The sequence below is a fragment of the Oncorhynchus gorbuscha genome, linkage group LG02, assembly GCF_021184085.1.
Source record: "Oncorhynchus gorbuscha isolate QuinsamMale2020 ecotype Even-year linkage group LG02, OgorEven_v1.0, whole genome shotgun sequence".
Lineage (NCBI taxonomy): Eukaryota > Metazoa > Chordata > Actinopteri > Salmoniformes > Salmonidae > Oncorhynchus > Oncorhynchus gorbuscha.
Window position 1 is genome coordinate 78,369,215 of NC_060174.1, and position 20,183 is coordinate 78,389,397.

Consider the following 20,183-nt stretch of genomic DNA (forward strand, 5'->3'; position numbering starts at 1 on the left):
GTGCTATTTACAGATTGGCTGTGTACAGGTGCAGTGATAGGTAAGCTGCTCTGACAGCTGATGCTTAAAGTTAGAAAGCGATATATAAGACTCCAGCTTCAGAGATTTTTGGAATTTGTTCCAGTCATTGGCAGCAGAGTACTGGAAGGAAAGGTGGCCAAAGGAAGTGTTACCTTTGGGGATGACCAGTGCAATATACCTGCTGGAGCTCGTACCACGGGTGGGTGTTGCTATGGTGACCAGTGAGCTGAGATAAGGTGGAGCTTTACCTGGCAAAGACTTATAGATGACCTGGAGCCAGTGGTTTGGCGACTGATATGTAGTGAGGGCCTGCCAACGAGAGCATACAGGTCGCAGTGGTGGGTACTATATGGGGCTTTGGTGACAAAACGGATGACACTGTGATAGACTATGTCCAGTTTGCTGAGTAGAGTGTTGGAGGCTATTTTGTAAATGACATCGCCGAAGTCGAGGATTGGTAGGATAGTCAGTTTTACGAGGGAATGTTTGGCAGCATGAGTGAAGTAGGCTTTGTTGCAAAATAGGAAGCCAATTCTAGATTTAATTTTGGATTGGAGATGCTTGATGTGAGTCGAAGGAGAGTTTACAGTCTAACCAGACACCTAGGTATTTGTAGCTGTCCACATATTCTAGGTCCGAACCGTCCAGAGTAGTGATGTTAGTCAGGGGGGGTGGATGCGGGCAGCAATCAGTTGAAGAGCATGTACTTAGTTTTACTAGCATTTAAAAGCAGTTGGAGGCCACGGAAAGAGTGTTGTATGGCGTTGAAGCTCGTTTGGAGGTTCGTTAGCACAGTGTCCAAAGAAGGGCCAGATGTATACAGAATTGTGTCGTTTAGGTAGTGGTGGATCAGAGAATCACCAGCAGCAAGAGCGACATCATTGATATATACAGAGAAAAGAGTCGGCCCCGAGAATTGATCCCTGTGGCAACCCCGTAGAGACTCGAGTTCGACTGATTAATCGGAATGGTCAATTAATTAGGGCCGATTTCATGTTTTCATAATAGCCATTTTTGGACACCGATTGTGGCCGATTACATTGCACTCCATGAAGAGACTGCGTGGCAGGCTTGACTACCTGTTACGCGAGTGCAGCAAGAAGCCAAGGTAAGTTGCTAGCTAGGATTAAATTTATCTTATAAAAAACAATCCATCTTAACTTAATCACTAGTTAACTACACATGGTTGATATTACTAGTTTACCTAGCTTGTCCTGCATTACCTAGCTTGTCCGTGCATTTGCCAGCAGCTCTTTGCTGTGCTTCAAGCATTGAGCTGTTTATGACTTCAAGCCTATCAACTCCTAAGATTAGGCTTGTGTAACCAATGTGAAATGGCTAGCTAGTTAGCGGGGTGCGCGCTAATAGTGTTTCAATCGGTGACGTCACATGCTCTGAGACCTTGAAGTAGTTGTTCCCCTTGCTCTGCAAGGGCCACAGCTTTTGTGGAGCAATGGGTAACGATGCTTCGAGGGTGGCTTGTCGATTGTGTCCCTGGTTCGAGCCCAGGTAGGGGCGAGGAGAGGGACGGAAGCTATACTGTTACACTGGCAATACTAAAGTGCCTATAAGAACATTCAATAGTCAAAGGTATATAACATACAAATGGTATAGAAATAAATAGTCCGATAATTCCTATAATAACTACAACCTAAAACTTCTTACCTGGGAATATTGAAGACTCATGTTAAAAGGAACCACCAGCTTTCATATGTTCTCATGTTCTGAGCAAGAAACTTAAACGTTAGCTTTTTTACATTGCACATATTGCACTTTACTTTCTTCTCCAACACTGTGTTTTAGCATTATTTAAACCAAATTTTACACATTTCATTATTTATTTGAGACTAAATTGATTTTTACATATGTATTATATTAAGTTCAAATAAAAGTGTTCATTCAGTATTGTTGTAGTTGTCATTATTACAAATAAATTAATTAATCGGCCAATTAATATTTTTTTTGGTCCTCCAATAATCGTAATAGGCGTTGAAGAATCATAATCATTCGACCTGTAATAGAGACTGCCAGAGGTCCGGACAACAGGCCCTCCGATTTGACACACTGAACTCTATCTGAGAAGTAGTTGGTGAACCACGCGAGGCAGTCATTTGAGAAGCCAAGGCTATTGAGTCTGCTGATAAGAATGCGGTGATTGGACTTTATGGAGAATCTCCCCCCACATCACATTGATTGAATCTCTATATAATCCTCACATAATGTTTCACACGTAATGTATAATATGTAGCCTACGGCAGGTGACCCATGTCTCCATGATCCAATTTCTTCTTCTTATTATTATTTTTTTATTGTATGTTTGTATATATAATTATAATTATTTTTTTTGTTACGCTAATCTGTTACTGTCACTTTGTCCTATCGTTATCTAATATCTTTTCACTTTTGTTTTGAATGTTCTTAATTGGAAAATGCAAAACAATAAAATAAAAGAATGCGGTGATTGACAGAGTCGAAAGCCTTGGCCAGGTCGATGGAGACTGCTGCACAGTAATGTCTTTTATCGATAGCGGTTATGATATCGTTTAAGACCTTGAGCATGGTTGAGGTGCACCCATGACCAGCTCGGAAGATTGCATAGTGGAGAAGGTTCTTTGGGGTTCTAAATGGTCGGTGATCTGTTTGTTAACTTGGCTTTCAAAGACCTTAGAAAGGCAGGGCTGGATGGATATAGGTCTGTAACAGTCTGGGTCTAGAGTGACTCCCCCTTTGAAGAGGGGGATGACCGCGGCAGCTTTCCAGTCTTTGGGGATCTCAAACGATACAAAAGATAGGTTGAACGGGCTGGTATTAGGGGTTGCATCAATTTTGGCGGATAATTTTACAAACAGAGGGTCCAGATTGTTTAGCCCAGCTGATTTGTAGGGATCCAGATTTTGCAGCTCTTACAGAACATCAGCTGTCTGGTTTTGGGTGAAGGAGAAGCAGTGGGTTTGGGCAAGTTGCTGCAGGGGGTGCTGAGATGTTGGCCGGGGTAGAGGTAGCCAGGTGGAAAGCATGGCCAGCCGTAGAAAAATGCTTATTGAAATAATCGATTATCGTAGATTTATTAGTGGTGACATTGTTTCCCATCCTCAGTGCAGTTGGCAGCTGGGAGGAGGTGCTCTTATTCTCCATGGTCTTTAGTGTCCCAAAACGTTTGGGAATTAGTGCTACTGGAAGCAAATGTCTGTTTCATAAAGCTAGCCTTAGCTTTCCTAACTGACTGAGTATATTGGTTCCTGACTTCCCTGAAAAGTTGCATATAGCAGGGGCTATTCGATGCTAATGCAACGCCACAGGATGTTTTTGTGCTGGTCAAGGGCAGTCAACTCTGGGGTGAACCAAGGGCTATATCTGTTCTTAGTTCTACATTTTTTTTTAATGGGGCATGCTTATTTAAGAAGCACTTTTGAAGAACAACCAGGCATCCTCTACTGACGGGATGAGGTCAGTATCCTTCCAGGATACCCGGGTCAGGTCGATTAGAAAGGCCTGTTCACTGAAGTGTGTTAGCGAGTGTTTGTCAGTGATGAGGGGTGGTCATTTGACTGCGGACCCATTTCGCACGCAGGCAATGAGGCAGTGATCGCTGAGATCCTGGTTGAAGATAGCAGAGGTGTATTTAGAGGGCAAGTTGGTCAGGGTGATATCTAAGAGGGTGCCCATGGTTATGGATTTAGGGTTGTACCTGGTAGGTTCCTTGATAATATGTGTGAGTTTGAGGGCATCTAGTTTAGATTTTAGGATGGCCGGGGTGTTAAGCATGTCCCAGTTTAGGTCACCTAACAGTACGAACTCTGAAGTTAGATAGGGGGCGATCAATTCACATATGGTGTCCAGGGCACAGCTGGGGGCCGAAGGGGGGTCTATAACAAGCGGCAATGGTGTCTTGGTGGTAGAAGCTGTTTAGAAGCCTCTTGGACCTAGAATTGTCACTCCGGTATTGCCTGCCGTGCGGTAGCAGAGAGAACAGTCTTGAGAACATGGACTTGGGTGGCTGGAGTTTTTGCAGAATTTAGAGGTCCTTGATTGCAGGAAGCTTGGCCCCGGTGATGTACTGGGCCGTACGCACTACCCACTGTTGTGCCTTGTGGTCGGAGGCCGAGCAGTTGCCATACCAGGCAGAGATGCAACACGTCAGGATGCTTTCTGGTGCAGCTGTAGAACCTTTTGAGGATCGTAGCACCCATGCCAAATCTTTTCAGTCTCCTGAGGGGGAATAGGTTTTGTCATGCCTTCTTCACGACTGTTTTGGTGTGTTTGGAACATGTTAGTTTGTTGGTGATGTGGACAACAAGGAACTTGAAGCTCTCGACCTACTTCACTACAGCCCCGTCGATGAGAATGGGGGTGTGCTCGGTCCTCCTTTTCCTGTAGTCCACTATCATCTCCTTTGTCACATTGAGGGAGAGGTTGTTGTTCTGGCACCATATGGCCAGGTCTCTGACCTCCTTCCTATTGGCTGTCTCATTTTTGTCAGTGATCAGGCCTTCCACTGTTGTGTCATTGGCAAATGTAATTATGGTGTTAGAGTCATGCCTGGCCATGCAGTCATGAGTGAACAGTGAGTACAAGAGGGGACTGAGCACCCACCCCTGAGGGGCCCCCGTGTTGAGCATCAGTGTGGTGGATGTGTTGTTACCTACCCTTACCACATGGGTCGGCCCGTCAGGAGGTCCAGGATCCAGTTGCAGAGGGAAGTGTTTAGTCTCAGGGTCCTTAGCTTCATGAGGAGCTTTGAGGGCACTATGATGTTGAACTCTGAACTGTAGTCAATTAATAGCATTCCAGGTGTGAAAAGGGCAGTGTGGTGTGTAATATAGATTGCATGATCTGTTGGTGTGGAATGCAAATTGGAGTGGGTCTAGGGTAGACGTCGACCGATTATGATTTTTCATTGCCGATACCGCTTAATCGGACGTAAAAAAATAAAAAAGTATTTTTATTTTTATTTTTTATATATATATTTTATATATGTAATAATGACAATTACAACAATACTGAATGAACACTTTTATTTGAAATTAATATAATACATAAGTAAAATCTATTTAGTCTCAAATAAATAATAAAACATACAATTTGGTTTAAATATTGCGAAAACACAGTGTTGGAGAAGAAAGTAAAAGTGCAATATGTGCCATGTAAAAAAGCTACCGTTTTAAGTTCCTTGCTCAGAACATGAGACCACATGAAAGTTGGTGGTTCCTTTTAACATGAGTTTTCAATATTCCCAGTTAAGAAGTTTTAAGTTGTAGTTATTATAGGACTATTTCTCTCTCTACCGTTTGTATTTAAATACCTTTGACTTTTGAATGTTCTTATAGGCACCATAGTATTGCCAACTTATCTCGGTCGTTGATAGGCTTGAAGTCATAAACAGCGCCATGCCGATTAATCGGTCAAACTCTGGTCTAGGGTTTCTGGGATAATAGTGTTGTGAGCCATGACCGGCCTTACAAAGCGTTTAATGGCTTCCTATTTCACAACAAAGCATCCTTCACTCATGCTGCCAAACATACTCTTGTAAAACTGACCATCCTACTAATCCTCGACTTTGGCGATGTCAATTACAAAATAGCCTCCAATACCCTACTCAACAAATTTTGATGCAGTCTATCACAGTGCAATCCGTTTTGTCACCAAAGCCCCATATACTACCCACCATTGCGACCTGTATGCTATCGTTGGCTGGCCCTCGCTTCATACTCGTTGCCAAACCCACTGGCTCCATGTCATCTACAAGACCCTGCTAGGTAAAGTCCCCCCTTATCTCAGCTCGCTGGTCACCATAGCATCTCCCACCTGTAGCACACGCTCCAGCAGGTATATCTCTCTAGTCACCCCCAAAACCAATTCTTTCTTTGGCCGCCTCTCCTTCCAGTTCTCTGCTGCCAATGACTGGAACGAACTACAAAAATCTCTGAAACTGGAAACCCTTATCTCCCTCACTAGCTTTAAGCACCAACTGTCAGAGCAGCTCACAGATTACTGCACCTGTACATAGCCCACATATAATTTAGCCCAAACAACTACCTCTCCCCCTACTGTATTTATTTATTTTGCTCCTTTGCACCCCATTATTTTTATTTCTACTTTGCACATTCTTCCATTGCAAAACTACCATTCCAGTGTTTTACTTGCTATATTGTATTTACTTTGCCACCATGGCCTTTTTTGCCTTTACCTCCCTTCTCACTTCATTTGCTCACATTGTATATAGACTTGTTTATACTGTATTATTGACTGTATGTTTGTTTTACAACGACACAGAGTTACACATGGAGTATCTGTCGAACTGCTTTGCTTTATCTTGGCCAGGTCGCAATTGTAAATGAGAACTTGTTCTCAACTTGCCTACCTGGTTAAATAAAGGTGAAATAAAATAAATAAATAAAGCTCAATGCGAATGTTGACTGTAATCCATGGTTTCTGGTTGGGGTATGTACGTACAGTCACTATGGGGACGACATCCTCGACACACTCTCTCTCTTTGTCCCCCAGGGACTCAGTTTTTGGCCAGGGCTAGAAGTGGGTGAGTAGGAGCCCTTCCTTAGCTGTTCCTCAACCCATTCCTCTCTCCCTCCATCCCTGCCTCCCACTTCAGTCCACCCAGCCCAGCCAAGGCTCCAGCCCCTGCCCTGCTCTCTCCTCTCCCTCTATTGTCTATGCTAGACTGGGGAGCAGTGCCTCAAGAGACCCCTGTTTTTGTTTTTGACCTACTTCATTGATTTAGAATGGGAACCACCAATAATTAACTGGTGGAAGTGGCAGATTAAAAAAAAAATGTTATTATAATAGAGCCATCATTGTTATCCCATGTTTGGCGTGCTCATGTGGATATACATGTAACTGTAGAATCCTGTGTGGTTGATGTTCTCATTGTGGTCGCCCTCCCGCTCTCAGCTGTAGACATCATGTTGTAGTCTCCCTCTTTAGCTAGGCTACATTCAACTGTAGACATGTTGTAGTCTCCTTCCTCTCTAGCTAGGCTACATTCAGCTGTAGACGTCATGTTGTAGTCTCCCTCTTTAGCTAGGCTACATTCAACTGTAGACATGTTGTAGTCTCCTTCCTCTCTAGCTAGGCTACATTCAGCTGTAGACATCATGTTGTAGTTTCCCTCCTCTCTAGCTAGGCTACATTCAACTGTAGACATGTTGTAGTCTCCTTCCTCTCTAGCTAGGCTACATTCAGCTGTAGACGTCATGTTGTAGTTTCCCTCTTTAGCTAGGCTACATTCAGCTGTAGACATCATGTTGTAGTTTCCCTCCTCTCTAGCTAGGCTACATTCAACTGTAGACATGTTGTAGTCTCCCTCCTCTCTAGCTAGGCTACATTCAGCTGTAGACGTCATGTTGTAGTTTCCCTCTCTAGCTAGGCTACATTCAACTGTAGACGTCATGTTGTAGTTTCCCTCTCTAGCTAGGCTACATTCAGCTGTAGACATCATGTTGTAGTCTCCCTCCTCTCTAGCTAGGCTACATTCAGCTGTAGACATCATGTTGTAGTCTCCTTCCCCTCTAGCTAGGCTACATTCAGCTGTAGACGTCATGCTGTAGTCTCCTTCCTCTTTAGCTAGGCTACATTCAGTTGTAGACGTCATGTTGTAGTCTCCCTCTCTAGCTAGGCTACATTCAGCTGTAGACATTATGTTGTAGTCTCCCTCCTCTCTAGCTAGGCTACATTCAGCTGTAGACATCATGTTGTAGTCTCCCTCCTCTCTAGCTAGGCTACATTCAACTGTAGACATGTTGTAGTCTCCTTCCTCTCTAGCTAGGCTACATTCAGCTGTAGACATGTTGTAGTCTCCCTCCTCTCTAGCTAGGCTACATTCAGCTGTAGACATGTAGTCTCCCTCCCCTCTAGCTAGGCTACATTCAGCTGTAGACGTCATGTTGTAGTCTGCCTCCTCTCTAGCTAGGCTACATTCAGCTGTAGACATCATATTGTGGTCTCCCGCCACAATCTCACCAGACCATTCCTTCATTCACAATGACCAAGTTTTTCTCTCCCTCTGAGCGGGTAGATATGAATTGACCAATCAGAACGGCACTCGGTGCATATACACACACACAGGCTCCTTGTGCCCTGATGGGGTGATGTCATGTGTATTATTAGCAATTAGTGGCCTGTTAATAAGTCCACTGGCTGCAGGGCTGGCTTAGTGTATGTGACCATGCCCAATAGTATTAGTGCTGGTAGACCAGGGCTACGCTGGACTACTGGATGTGCAGTACTGATCTACTCTTCTAGGAGAGGAGAGGGAGAAAGGAGAAAAGGATGGGATAGCTGACGAAAGGAGAGAAGGGGATGGAGTAGAGGGAGTGGTTGAGATGGTGACTTGGGAGAGGAGCGTGAAAAGGAAGACTGGAGAAGAGGGAAGGAGGAGGGTGGCACTTAACTGTTCCCCAGAGAGCTCTAGAGGTTCATAACTGATGAGTTCTCGATGAGAGGGCTTAGGATGACCAGTAGGAGGATGACCCAACCATCTGAAACCCTTAACATAGAGGGGGTTATACTCACTGTTGACCTAGTAATACTATACGGACGACTGACATTATCAGGACAGACAGACCTCTAATAACATCAGTCCTCATTGGATGTTTCCTCAACGGAACGCCCCCTATGACAAATTACTATTAGTCTCGTTACTGCACAGTCAAACTGACATATTTGTGTTCATAAAGTAGCAAAAAACAATGCACTGCTTACATCAGGTTCTCTATTTAGAGGTTTGGGAATCGTGGTCTGTTGGTATAGCATTGTCCTACAGGCTTTATGGAGCCAGTGAAGCATAGCTAATGCACTTCTTACATGCCTACTGTAATAGTTCATTAGCATTTGGCTCTCATCGCGGGAATACACTACAGATAGGCTGGAAGCAGGGTGACTACAATCATGATAAAAATGAATGAATGGTAGTTGCCTATAGTGCTTTAGTCTTGAGAGGAGTTGGGAGAATAGAACACCATATACAGTGCCTTGCGAAAGTATTCTGCCCTATTGAACTTTGCGACCTTTTGCCACATTTCAGGCTTCAAACATAAAGATCTAAAACTGTATTTTTTTGCGAAGAATCAACAACAAGTGGGACACAATCATGAAGTGGAACGACATTTATTGGATATTTCAAACTTTTTTTTAACAAATCAAAAACTGAAAAATTGGGCGTGCAAAATTATTCAGCCCCTTTACTTTCAGTGCAGCAAACTCTCTCCAGAAGTTCAGTGAGGATCTCTGAATTATCCAATGTTGACCTAAATGACTAATGATGATAAATACAATCCACCTGTGTGTAATCAAGTCTCCGTATAAATGCACCTGCACTGTGATAGTCTCAGAGGTCCGTTAAAAGCGCAGAGAGCCTCATGAAGAACAAGGAACACACCAGGCAGGTCCGAGATACTGTTGTGAAGAAGTTTAAAGCTGGATTTGGATACAAAAATATTTCCCAAGCTTTAAACATCCCAAGGAGCACTGTGCAAGCGATAATATTGAAATGGAAGGAGTATCAGACCACTGCAAATCTACCAAGACCTGGCCGTCCCTCTAAACTTTCAGCTCATACAAGGAGAAGACTGATCAGAGATGCAGCCAAGAGGCCCATGATCACTCTGGATGAACTGCAGAGATCTACAGCTGAGGTGGGAGACTCTGTCCATAGGACAACAATCAGTCGTATATTGCACAAATCTGGCCTTTATGGAAGAGTGGCAAGAAGAAAGCCATTTCTTAAAGATATCCATAAAAAGTGTTGTTTAAAGTTTGCCACAAGCCACCTGGGAGACACACCAAACATGTGGAAGAAGGTGCTCTGGTCAGATGAAACCAAAATTGAACTTTTTGGCAACAATGCAAAACGTTATGTTTGGCGTAAAAGCAACACAGCTCATCACCCTGAACATATCATCCCCACTGTCAAACATGGTGGTGGCAGCATCATGGTTTGGGACTGCTTTTCTTCAGCAGGGACAGGGAAGATGGTTAAAATTGATGGGAAGATGGATGGAGCCAAATGGAGCCAAATACAGGACCATTCTGGAGGAAAACCTGATGGAGTCTGCAAAAGACTGGGACGGAGATTTGTCTTCCAACAAGACAATGATCCAAAACATAAAGCAAAATCTACAATGGAATGGTTCAAAAATAAACATATCCAGGTGTTAGAATGGCCAAGTCAAAGTCCAGACCTGAATCCAATCGAGAATCTGTGGAAAGAACTGAAAACTGCTGTTCACAAATGCTCTCCATCCAACCTCACTGACCTCGAGCTGTTTTGCAAGGAGGAATGGGAAAGAATTTCAGTCTCTCGATGTGCAAAATTGATAGAGACATACCCCAAGCGACTTACAGCTGTAATCGCAGCAAAAGGTGACGCTACAAAGTATTAACTTAAGGGGGCTAAATAATTTTGCACGCCCAATTTTTCAGTTTTTGATTTGTTTGAAATATCTAATAAATGTCGTTCCACTTCATGATTGTGTCCCACTTGTTGTTGATTCTTCACAAAAAAATACAGTTTTATATCTTTGTTTGAAGCCTGAAATGTGGCAAAAGTTCGCAAAGTTCAAGGGGGCCGAATACTTTCGCACGGCACTGTAGCTGCTTCAAATTCCTGGTGGGCTGATATAAACGTTGTGTCCTTGAAAGCACTAGAGCTTTGTTTACTAAAGTAGTAGTTGTTTACTAAGTGTAGTGGTTCAGGTTTAACCTTGAGAATACATTTGGAGTGGAGGTACTTTTCTGAAACGGACTATAGAGGCATGGCTGAGTCAGGAGAAAAGCCTGTCTTTACCAAAGACACAACAACACTGTTGCTGGAGTAAGACCGACAGGGGAATTGAATGTAGACAGGTGATGCCCCTCCCCTCACACATGATGATGACATCGTCTTTAAATGGCCCCATGTAAATAACCTAACATTTGTCTTATTCCTGATGCTGCCACAGCTGTTGCAAGTATACTAGAGGTATCTTCACTTCTGCACTTTTTAATATTTTCTTTAATAGTTTTTTACTATGTAAGGTGACTAAGTGTCCACTACAAGTGCAAAATAAAGTTGTCCACAGATACTTTATCTGACCTCACCATATGGATACTGTAATACTGGTCAACCTGTTCTGAATCAGCACTCGGGAATGAAAGTGTCCATGTTTTCAACTTCAGTTGTCTGGTTTTCCCTCATGTCTGCCCGTTGATTTCCAGTATGATGGCCCTCTTGGAGTTTTTCTAGGATTTGTTTTATTGAGACACATTCTTACATGCAGTTAGGACTGGAGAGGGCAAAAACATTTTTTAACTTATGGGCAATTAACATTTTCTCAAAATAGGTTTTGTTGTACAATTAAAGGTCAAACTGCATTTAAACCAGTCAGGAATAATCTAATGAATTATCTAATGGCTGTACAATTATACCTAGGCTAAATAGAAGCCTTCCACAACCATAAGACCCACTAACAATTTAATTATTTTATCAAAATAGTGGAACCTGCATTTTTCCAATAATCACTGATTTGGCTTTCAAGTCTGTCTTATTTTTTTGTTACAAATATAACTAGAACCGTGCATAATGCACATCCACTAATAATGACAAACTTTTTTTTTTGCCTTTTATTTTACTAAGCAAGTCAGTTAAGAACAAATTCTTATTTTCAATGACGGCCTAGGAACAGTGGGTTAACTGCCTGTTCAGGGGCAGAATAACAGATTTTGTACCTTGTCAGCTCGGGGATTTGAACTTGCAACATTTCGGTTACTAGTCCAATGCTCTAACCACTAGGCTACCCTGCCGCCTACTACTTCTTGTAGCAGTGTTATAGAAAATTAATAAGCACAAGTCCACATGCTGGTGAGTAGCCCGCTAATCTTTATATTTCAAGTCTAGCCAATTTGGATCTATTTGCTTGCTAACAAGGTAGAACAGTTGAACTGTTATGAATACACCCTCCTGTCTGTCTCCAACTGTTTAAACAACATCTTGTTCACCTTTTGATTTAGATATTGTTCATGTGACCTACCTGAATAGAAATTGTACTTATTTCTCAGAATGAGAACAAGTTGCCAATTTCTTATGAATGTGGATTTTTATGCTCATCGCACATTTATAAAACAGAGACTGAACAGCTAGCACATACGTCTATGGCTAAAATGCTGCTAGCGGTAGGCCTATTTGGTACCGCAATGCCGCGTACGACAAACGGGGGCGTTCGTTTTTTTGTTAATTTTCTTGGGGTTTCAGTTCAATTATATGAAATAAAAATAGCACAGTTTTCTGTTTTAAAAAAACCCGTTAAATGCATTATGTGAGTTGAATGCTGTAACACTGAATAAAACATTTAATTGAAGTCCCATGATGGTAGTGACTGTCCATTACTGCTTATCACTTATTCACCATCATTTATTCATATTACTTTAATAAAAGTATTTTATTTAACTTTCAAGTCATCTCATCTGTATAGAGCTGCCGCCTATGTTGTCTGACAATCACTATTTTAGTAGTTCTTCAAAGTAAATAAGGCATACCTTTATGAATACCAACTATCAATCAGGTATCAGATATTTTCAGGCTTGCGAAGCAACTGCTTTCTATCCTCCTCGATTGCGGCTAATATTCTCTGTCTCCGTGTCTGCTGCGCACAGACCGGACAAGTTTATGCAGGTGCGCAATGGTTTATGGTCAATGTAGTTAATTGCCACATTTTCTGTGCTAAACTATGTAGAGTATTGGCCTGTAGGAAACTACAACTCCCACCCCTCCTTCCCATGTTAACTCTCACATCGCACTGTTCCGGCTTCATCTGATTTATCTTGACAAACTGTACATCGAGCTCACAACTGAACAAAATGAATTCAAATAATTGAACCAATGTCAGAAAATCGCTCTGCACTAATAGTGAGATGTGCAATGTCATTTTGTTCCGATATTTGATTTATTAAAATAAGATACCTAGACTAGCTTTTAAGAGTCAATTAAAATAAATGTATTTTAACACACTAATCTTCAGGGGGCATTTTTCCCCATAGAGGGTGTTTTGCAGACAGTGGAGCAAAACACTTCTGTTTATATTGAATAACCACAACAAAATATTCTGCCCACTTATTTTGCTTAAAATGAGTTTGTCTAAGGATAGCCAGTATTCACATATCTAAATCTTACCAAACGTTGCTTTTATCTGTCCGTAAATAGACTATTTCCTCAGTTACCCTACTCTCGTTTTGGTTGGGTCGTTTTGGTTGGGTCGTTTAGGTAGGGTCGTTTTAGTAGGGTCGTTTTAGTAGGGTCTGCTCTGTTGGGAGATGAGACATAAAAACGGTATCGTTAGAAAGGGTACGTTTTCATCTAGTACAGTAAAATAATGTCTATATCGCTGTCCATATGACCATTTTTATTTAATTTATGATTATTTTTTATTCTTTTGGGCCAAACCTGAAATGCAGAAGGAGAGTTGAAACTGCTTGCCAAAGAGGAAGAAGTGATCTTTCGTCTTTGTTGTTGTGAGCGGTAGGGTGAGAGGCTTGGTGTCTGTGATTGGCAAGGTGCACAGCGCATAAGGAGCGAAGGGGAAGAGACCAGAAAGACGGAGCACTCATAAAAACAAAATAGTATTTTCTTTCGATAGTCATTTGGAACATTGTACTAAAACATTACATTCTGATGAATCTAATCAATGCAATATATTGCCCAGCCCTACATGCAGAGTGTGTGTGTGTGTGTGTGTGTGTGTGTGTGTGTGTGTGTGTGTGTGTGTGTGTGTGTGTGTGTGTGTGTGTGTGTGTGTGTGTGTGTGTGTGTGTGTGTGTGTGTGTGTGTGTGTGTGTGTGTGTGTGTGTGTGTGTGTGTGTGTGTGTGTGTCAGTGTGAGACTGAGTGCTTTGTTGCCTGTCTCTACCTCAGTGCCTCGGGCAATTTAATTTCCTCCCCTCCACATTTTCATCTTGTTTTTACTGCTGTTGCTCTGATCCCAGTGTTAGTTTGAGGTCTCAGTGTCTCTCCTGGGATCCAGGTGTTCTGCATTACAGGTTTAGTGGCTAATACAGTATGTTCAAGATGTATTCTAGCTACACAGCCAGCCTTGGCTTGGCAGTCATGGGCTCTACACAAGGATCCCCAGCCGAGCTGCTAGACGATTCGCAGTCCATCTGGTTCTCTGTTTTTCTCTTCTTTCACTGCCTCTCAGCCCACCGCCCTCTGTTCTGTTTGTCTATCTATTTCTTCTCTTCTCCAGCCTGGGTTGTCAGTACGTGTGTATGATTAGGATCACGGCACACGCCATGAGCTCCTGTATCTGACCATCTCCATGGAAAATGGAGAATGATGGGCCTGTTGTCTGCCTGCAGTGTGAGAGAATTACAATTGGAATCCTTTCATTTTTAGTTTGGCCCGCCCTCCCAATCCTTGTTTACTCTGCCTCTATGCTTCTCCTGTGCGGCTAGTTGTCCGTTGGCTCCACCTTGACTCCATCTCCTGCCTTCTCCTCGTCGCTCTGTGTCGGAGGGAAGTGGGAGAGACAGACGGGGGGTAGGGAGGTGCTGGAAGGGAGCGCTGGGGGCTGTTGTTGAGCCCAGGGCAGAGCTCTCTCTTGGTCTGTGTTGACACAGCAGGTGTTGATTTGACTCCACAGTAGGGCTTTGTTTGTTCCATGCCATACCACAGCTCAGCAGCATGGACATGAAAGGGCAAAAACAAGCCAGAGCCAGGCACTGCAGGTTGTTAGTGAGATAAGAATGTTACAAACTGACTCACTCTCCCTCAGTATCGGTTGTTTTAGTGAACAAAGACAGGGTGCCCGTTTGCAGTCTCGCAATAACAGCTTGGATTATTTTTCCAGGCTTGATTTCTTGTACATATAGCTGCCTCACTAATTCTCTTTCTATTCCTTGATTTATTTCTCCCTCCCTCCTTCCCATCTCTCCCTCCTTCCCCTCTCCCCCCTCCTTCCCATGTCTCTCCCCCTCCTTCCCATGTCTCTCCCCCTCCTTCCCATGTCTCTCCCCCTCCTTCCCATGTCTCTCCCCCTCCTTCCCATGTCTCTCCCCCTCCTTCCCATGTCTCTCCCCCTCCTTCCCATGTCTCTCCCCCTCCTTCCCATGTGTCTCTCTCTCCCCCTCCTTCCCATGTCTCTCCCCCTCCTTCCCATGTCTCCCCCCTCCTTCCCATGTCTCTCCCCCCCCTTCCCATGTCTCTCTCCCCCTCCTTCCCATGTCTCTCTCCCCCCTCCTTCCCATGTCTCTCTCCCCCCCTCCTTGCCATGTCTCTCCCCCCTCCTTCCCATGTCTCTCTCTCCCCCCATCCTTCCCGTGTCTCTCTCTCCCCCTCCTTCCCGTGTCTCTCTCTCCCCCTCCTTCCCGTGTCTCTCTCTCCCCCCTCCTTCCCGTGTCTCTCTCTCCCCCTCCTTCCCGTGTCTCTCTCTCCCCCTCCTTCCCGTGTCTCTCTCTCCCCCCTCCTTCCCGTGTCTCTCTCTCCCCCTCCTTCCCGTGTCTCTCTCCCCCTCCTTCCCGTGTCTCTCTCCCCCCTCCTTCCCGTGTCTCTCTCCCCCTCCTTCCCGTGTCTCTCTCCCCCTCCTTCCCGTGTCTCTCTCCCCCTCCTTCCCGTGTCTCTCTCCCCCCCTCCTTCCCGTGTCTCTCTCTCCCCCTCCTTCCCGTGTCTCTCTCCCCCCCTCCTTCCCGTGTCTCTCTCTCCCCCTCCTTCCCGTGTCTCTCCCCCCTCCCCGTTCCCGTGTCTCCCCCCTCCTTCCCGTGTCTCTCTCTCCTCCATCCTTCCCGTGTCTCTCTCTCCCCCTCCTTCCCGTGTCTCTCTCTCTCCCATCCTTCCCGTGTCTCTCTCTCCCCCTCCTTCCCGTGTCTCTCTCTCCCCCTCCTTCCCGTGTCTCTCTCTCCCCCTCCTTCCCGTGTCTCTCTCTCCCCCTCCTTCCCGTGTCTCTCTCTCCCCCTCCTTCCCGTGTCTCTCTCTCCCCCTCCTTCCCGTGTCTCTCTCTCCCCCTCCTTCCCGTGTCTCTCTCTCCCCCTCCTTCCCGTGTGTCTCTCTCTCCCCCTCCTTCCCGTGTCTCTCTCTCCCCCCTCCTTCCCGTGTCTCTCTCTCCCCCTCCTTCCCGTGTGTCTCTCCCCCCCTCCTTCCCGTGTCTCTCTCCCCCTCCTTCCCGTGTGTCTCTCTCTCTCCCCCTCCTTCCCGTGTGTCTCTCCCCCTCCTTCCCGTGTGTCTCTCCCCCTCCTTCCCGTGTGTCTCTCTCTCTCCCCCCCTTCCCGTGTGTCTCTCTCTCTCCCCCTCCTTCCCGTGTGTCTCTCTCTCTCTCCCCCTCCCCGTGTGTCTCTCTCTCTCTCCCCCCCCCCCGTGTGTCTCTCTCTCTCTCTCCCCCTCCCCGTGTGTCTCTCTCTCTCTCTCCCCCTCCCCGTGTGTCTCTCTCTCTCTCTCCCCCCTCCCGTGTGTCTCTCTCTCTCTCTCCCCCTCCCGTGTGTCTCTCTCTCTCTCTCCCCCTCCCGTGTGTCTCTCTCTCTCTCTCCCCCCTCCCGTGTGTCTCTCTCTCTCTCTCCCCCTCCCGTGTGTCTCTCTCTCTCTCTCCCCCTCCCGTGTGTCTCTCTCTCTCTCTCCCCCCCCGTGTGTCTCTCTCTCTCTCTCCCCCCTCCCGTGTGTCTCTCTCTCTCTCCCCCCTCCCGTGTGTCTCTCTCTCTCTCTCCCCCCTCCCGTGTGTCTCTCTCTCTCTCTCCCCCTCCCGTGTGTCTCTCTCTCTCTCTCCCCCCCCGTGTGTCTCTCTCTCTCTCTCCCCCTCCCGTGTGTCTCTCTCTCTCTCTCCCCCTCCCGTGTGTCTCTCTCTCTCTCTCCCCCTCCCGTGTGTCTCTCTCTCTCTCTCCCTCCTCCCGTGTGTCTCTCTCTCTCTCCCCCCTCCTTCCCGTGTGTCTCTCCCCCTCCCCCTCCTTCCCGTGTGTCTCCCCCCCTCCTTCCCATGTCTCCCCCCTCCGTCCCATGTCCCCCCCTCCGTCCCATGTCTCCCCCTCCGTCCCATGTCTCTCCCCCTCCTTCCCATGTCTCTCTCTCCCCCTCCTTCCCATGTCTCTCTCTCCCCCTCCTTCCCATGTCTCTCTCCCCCTCCTTCCCATGTCTCTCTCCCCCCCTTCCCATGTCTCTCTCCCCCTCCTTCCCATGTCTCTCTCTCTCCCCCTCCTTCCCGTGTCTCTCTCTCTCTCCCCCTCCTTCCCGTGTCTCTCTCTCTCTCCCCCTCCTTCCCGTGTGTCTCTCTCTCTCTCCCCCTCCTTCCCGTGTGTCTCTCTCTCTCTCCCCCTCCCCGTGTGTCTCTCTCTCTCTCCCCCCTCCCCGTGTGTCTCTCTCTCTCTCCCCCCCCCCGTGTGTCTCTCTCTCTCTCTCCCCCCTCCCCGTGTGTCTCTCTCTCTCTCCCCCTCCTTCCCGTGTGTCTCTCTCTCTCTCCCCCCTCCCCCGTGTGTCTCTCTCTCTCTCTCCCCCTCCCGTGTGTCTCTCTCTCTCTCTCCCCTCCCCGTGTGTCTCTCTCTCTCTCCCCCCTCCCGTGTGTCTCTCTCTCTCTCCCCCCTCCCGTGTGTCTCTCTCTCTCTCCCCCCCCGTGTGTCTCTCTCTCTCTCTCCCCCTCCCGTGTGTCTCTCTCTCTCTCCCCCCTCCCGTGTGTCTCTCTCTCTCCCCCCCTCCCGTGTGTCTCTCTCTCTCTCCCCCCTTCCCGTGTGTCTCTCTCTCTCCCCCTCCTTCCCGTGTGTCTCTCTCTCTCTCCCCCCCTCCTTCCCGTGTGTCTCTCCCCCCCCCCTCCTTCCCGTGTGTCTCCCCCCTCCTTCCCATGTGTCTCCCCCCTCCTTCCCATGTCTCCCCCCTCCGTCCCATGTCCCCCCCTCCGTCCCATGTCCCCCCCCTCCGTCCCATGTCTCCCCCTCCGTCCCATGTCTCCCCCCCCTCCGTCCCATGTCTCTCTCTCCCCCTCCTTCCCATGTCTCTCTCTCCCCCTCCTTCCCATGTCTCTCTCTCCCCCTCCTTCCCATGTCTCTCTCCCCCTCCTTCCCATGTCTCTCTCCCCCTCCTTCCCATGTCTCTCTCCCCCTCCTTCCCATTCCCATGTCTCCTTCCCATGTCTCTCTCCCCCCTCCTTCCCATGTCTCTCTCTCCCCCTCCTTCCCATGTGTCTCTCTCCCCCTCCTTCCCATGTGTCTCTCTCCCCCCTCCTTCCCATGTGTCTCTCTCTCTCCCCCTCCTTCCCATGTGTCTCTCTCTCTCCCCCTCCTTCCCATGTGTCTCTCTCTCTCCCCCTCCTTCCCATGTGTCTCTCTCTCTCCCCCTCCTTCCCATGTGTCTCTCTCTCTCCCCCCTCCTTCCCATGTGTCTCTCTCTCTCCCCCTCCTTCCCGTGTGTCTCTCTCTCTCTCCCCCTCCTTCCCGTGTGTCTCTCTCTCTCTCTTCCCCTCCTTCCCGTGTGTCTCTCTCTCTCTCCCCCTCCTTCCCGTGTGTCTCTCTCTCTCTCCCCCCTCCTTCCTCTCTCCCCTCCTTCCTGTCTCTCTCTCTCTCCCCCCTCCTTCCCGTGTGTCTCTCTCCCCCCCTCCTTCCCGTGTCTCTCCCCCCCTCCTTCCCGTGTCTCTCTCTCCCCCTCCTTCCCGTGTCTCTCTCTCCCCCTCCTTCCCGTGTCTCTCTCTCCCCCTCCTTCCCGTGTCTCTCTCCCCCCTCCTTCCCATGTGTCTCTCTCCCCCTCCTTCCCATGTGTCTCTCTCCCCCTCCTTCCCATGTGTCTCCTTCCCATGTGTCTCTCTCCCCCTCCTTCCCATCCCCCCTCCTTCCCATGTGTCTCTCTCCCCCTCCTTCCCATGTGTCTCTCTCTCCCCCCTCCTTCCCATGTGTCTCTCTCTCTCCCCTCCTTCCCATGTGTGTCTCTCTCTCCCCTCCTTCCCATGTGTCTCTCTCTCCCCTCCTTCCCATGTGTCTCTCTCTCCCCTCCTTCCCATGTGTCTCTCTCTCCCCCTCCTTCCCATGTGTCTCTCTCTCCCCCTCCTTCCCGTGTCTCTCTCTCCCCCTCCTTCCCGTGTCTCTCTCTCCCCCTCCTTCCCGTGTGTCTCTCTCTCCCCCTCCTTCCCGTGTGTCTCTCTCTCCCCCTCCTTCCCGTGTGTCTCTCTCTCCCCCTCCTTCCCGTGTGTCTCTCTCTCCCCCTCCTTCCCGTGTGTCTCTCTCTCCCCCCTCCTTCCCGTGTGTCTCTCTCTCCCCCCCTCCTTCCCGTGTGTCTCTCTCTCCAGGTGATCCTATACTCTGGGGACAGGGCCTATGAGGACTACTACCCTGCAGTGAAGGGGCGAGCCCACTTCAACTCAGCCGACCCGAAGAATGGTGACGCTTCCATCAACTTGACGGGTCTGAAGTCTAGCGACACTGGAACCTACCAGTGCAAGGTGAAGAAGGCCCCGGGCATCCGCAGCAGGAAGATGCTGCTGACTGTCATGGGTGAGTGAGACACCACGGGTGACATTTTAAATCTTAAACAGCCACTACTTTACCTATCTATCTATTGTGTAAAAACTCCAAACACAATGCCCTTTTAAAGGGTACATGTGGCTGACTAGATGCAATGCTCCCCTCTAAAATGGTGCGGTGCAGTAGAGGTTGGTGGGGGGATGTATAGGAAGACAGGCTCATTGTAATGGCTGGAATGGAATTAATGGAATGGTATCAAATGTATGGAAGCCACATTTGACACCATTCTATTAATTCCATTCTAGCCATTACAATGAGCCTGTCCTCATATAGCTCCTCCCACCAACCTCCCCTGGTGTGGTGGTATGTTTAACCTTCCTAGTGGGGTCATAGATTGCAGTCCCATTCAATCCATAGACTGATAGGAAAGAGCTATGTCACTATTATCAGAGGACATCAAAACGTCCAATAGCCTACTAATTGCCAATTTAATATAGCTAATTGACAATAGTCTTGTGAAATGTACAATGCGTACATGGCTGATTTGTCATCACTAGGGTGTGAGATAAGCAGAACATTCATAGTGATGATTATACTAATCCAGCTGCTATATACTCACACACTTCCCTGTGCAACCAGACTTGCGGTGTGTGGCTTGCCTGACGACTCAAACTGAATCCTTCCACTGCTCTGTTTGATACCCACACTAAACTACATGACCAAAAGTATGTGGACATGGTCGTCTTTCCAAAATTATGG

The 20,183-nt window shown here is 47.3% G+C and overlaps 1 protein-coding gene across 1 annotated transcript in view; it reads left to right on the plus strand.

Annotated features, from left to right (window-relative positions):
- The window catches only part of LOC124010485 (coxsackievirus and adenovirus receptor homolog), a 111,229-nt gene that overhangs the window by 64,385 nt on the left and 26,661 nt on the right, over window positions 1-20,183 (plus strand). The window contains exon 3 of the mRNA XM_046322967.1: window positions 19,250-19,454. Coding sequence (XP_046178923.1) covers window positions 19,250-19,454 — 205 coding nt within the window. The remainder of the gene's footprint in view (window positions 1-19,249; window positions 19,455-20,183) is intronic.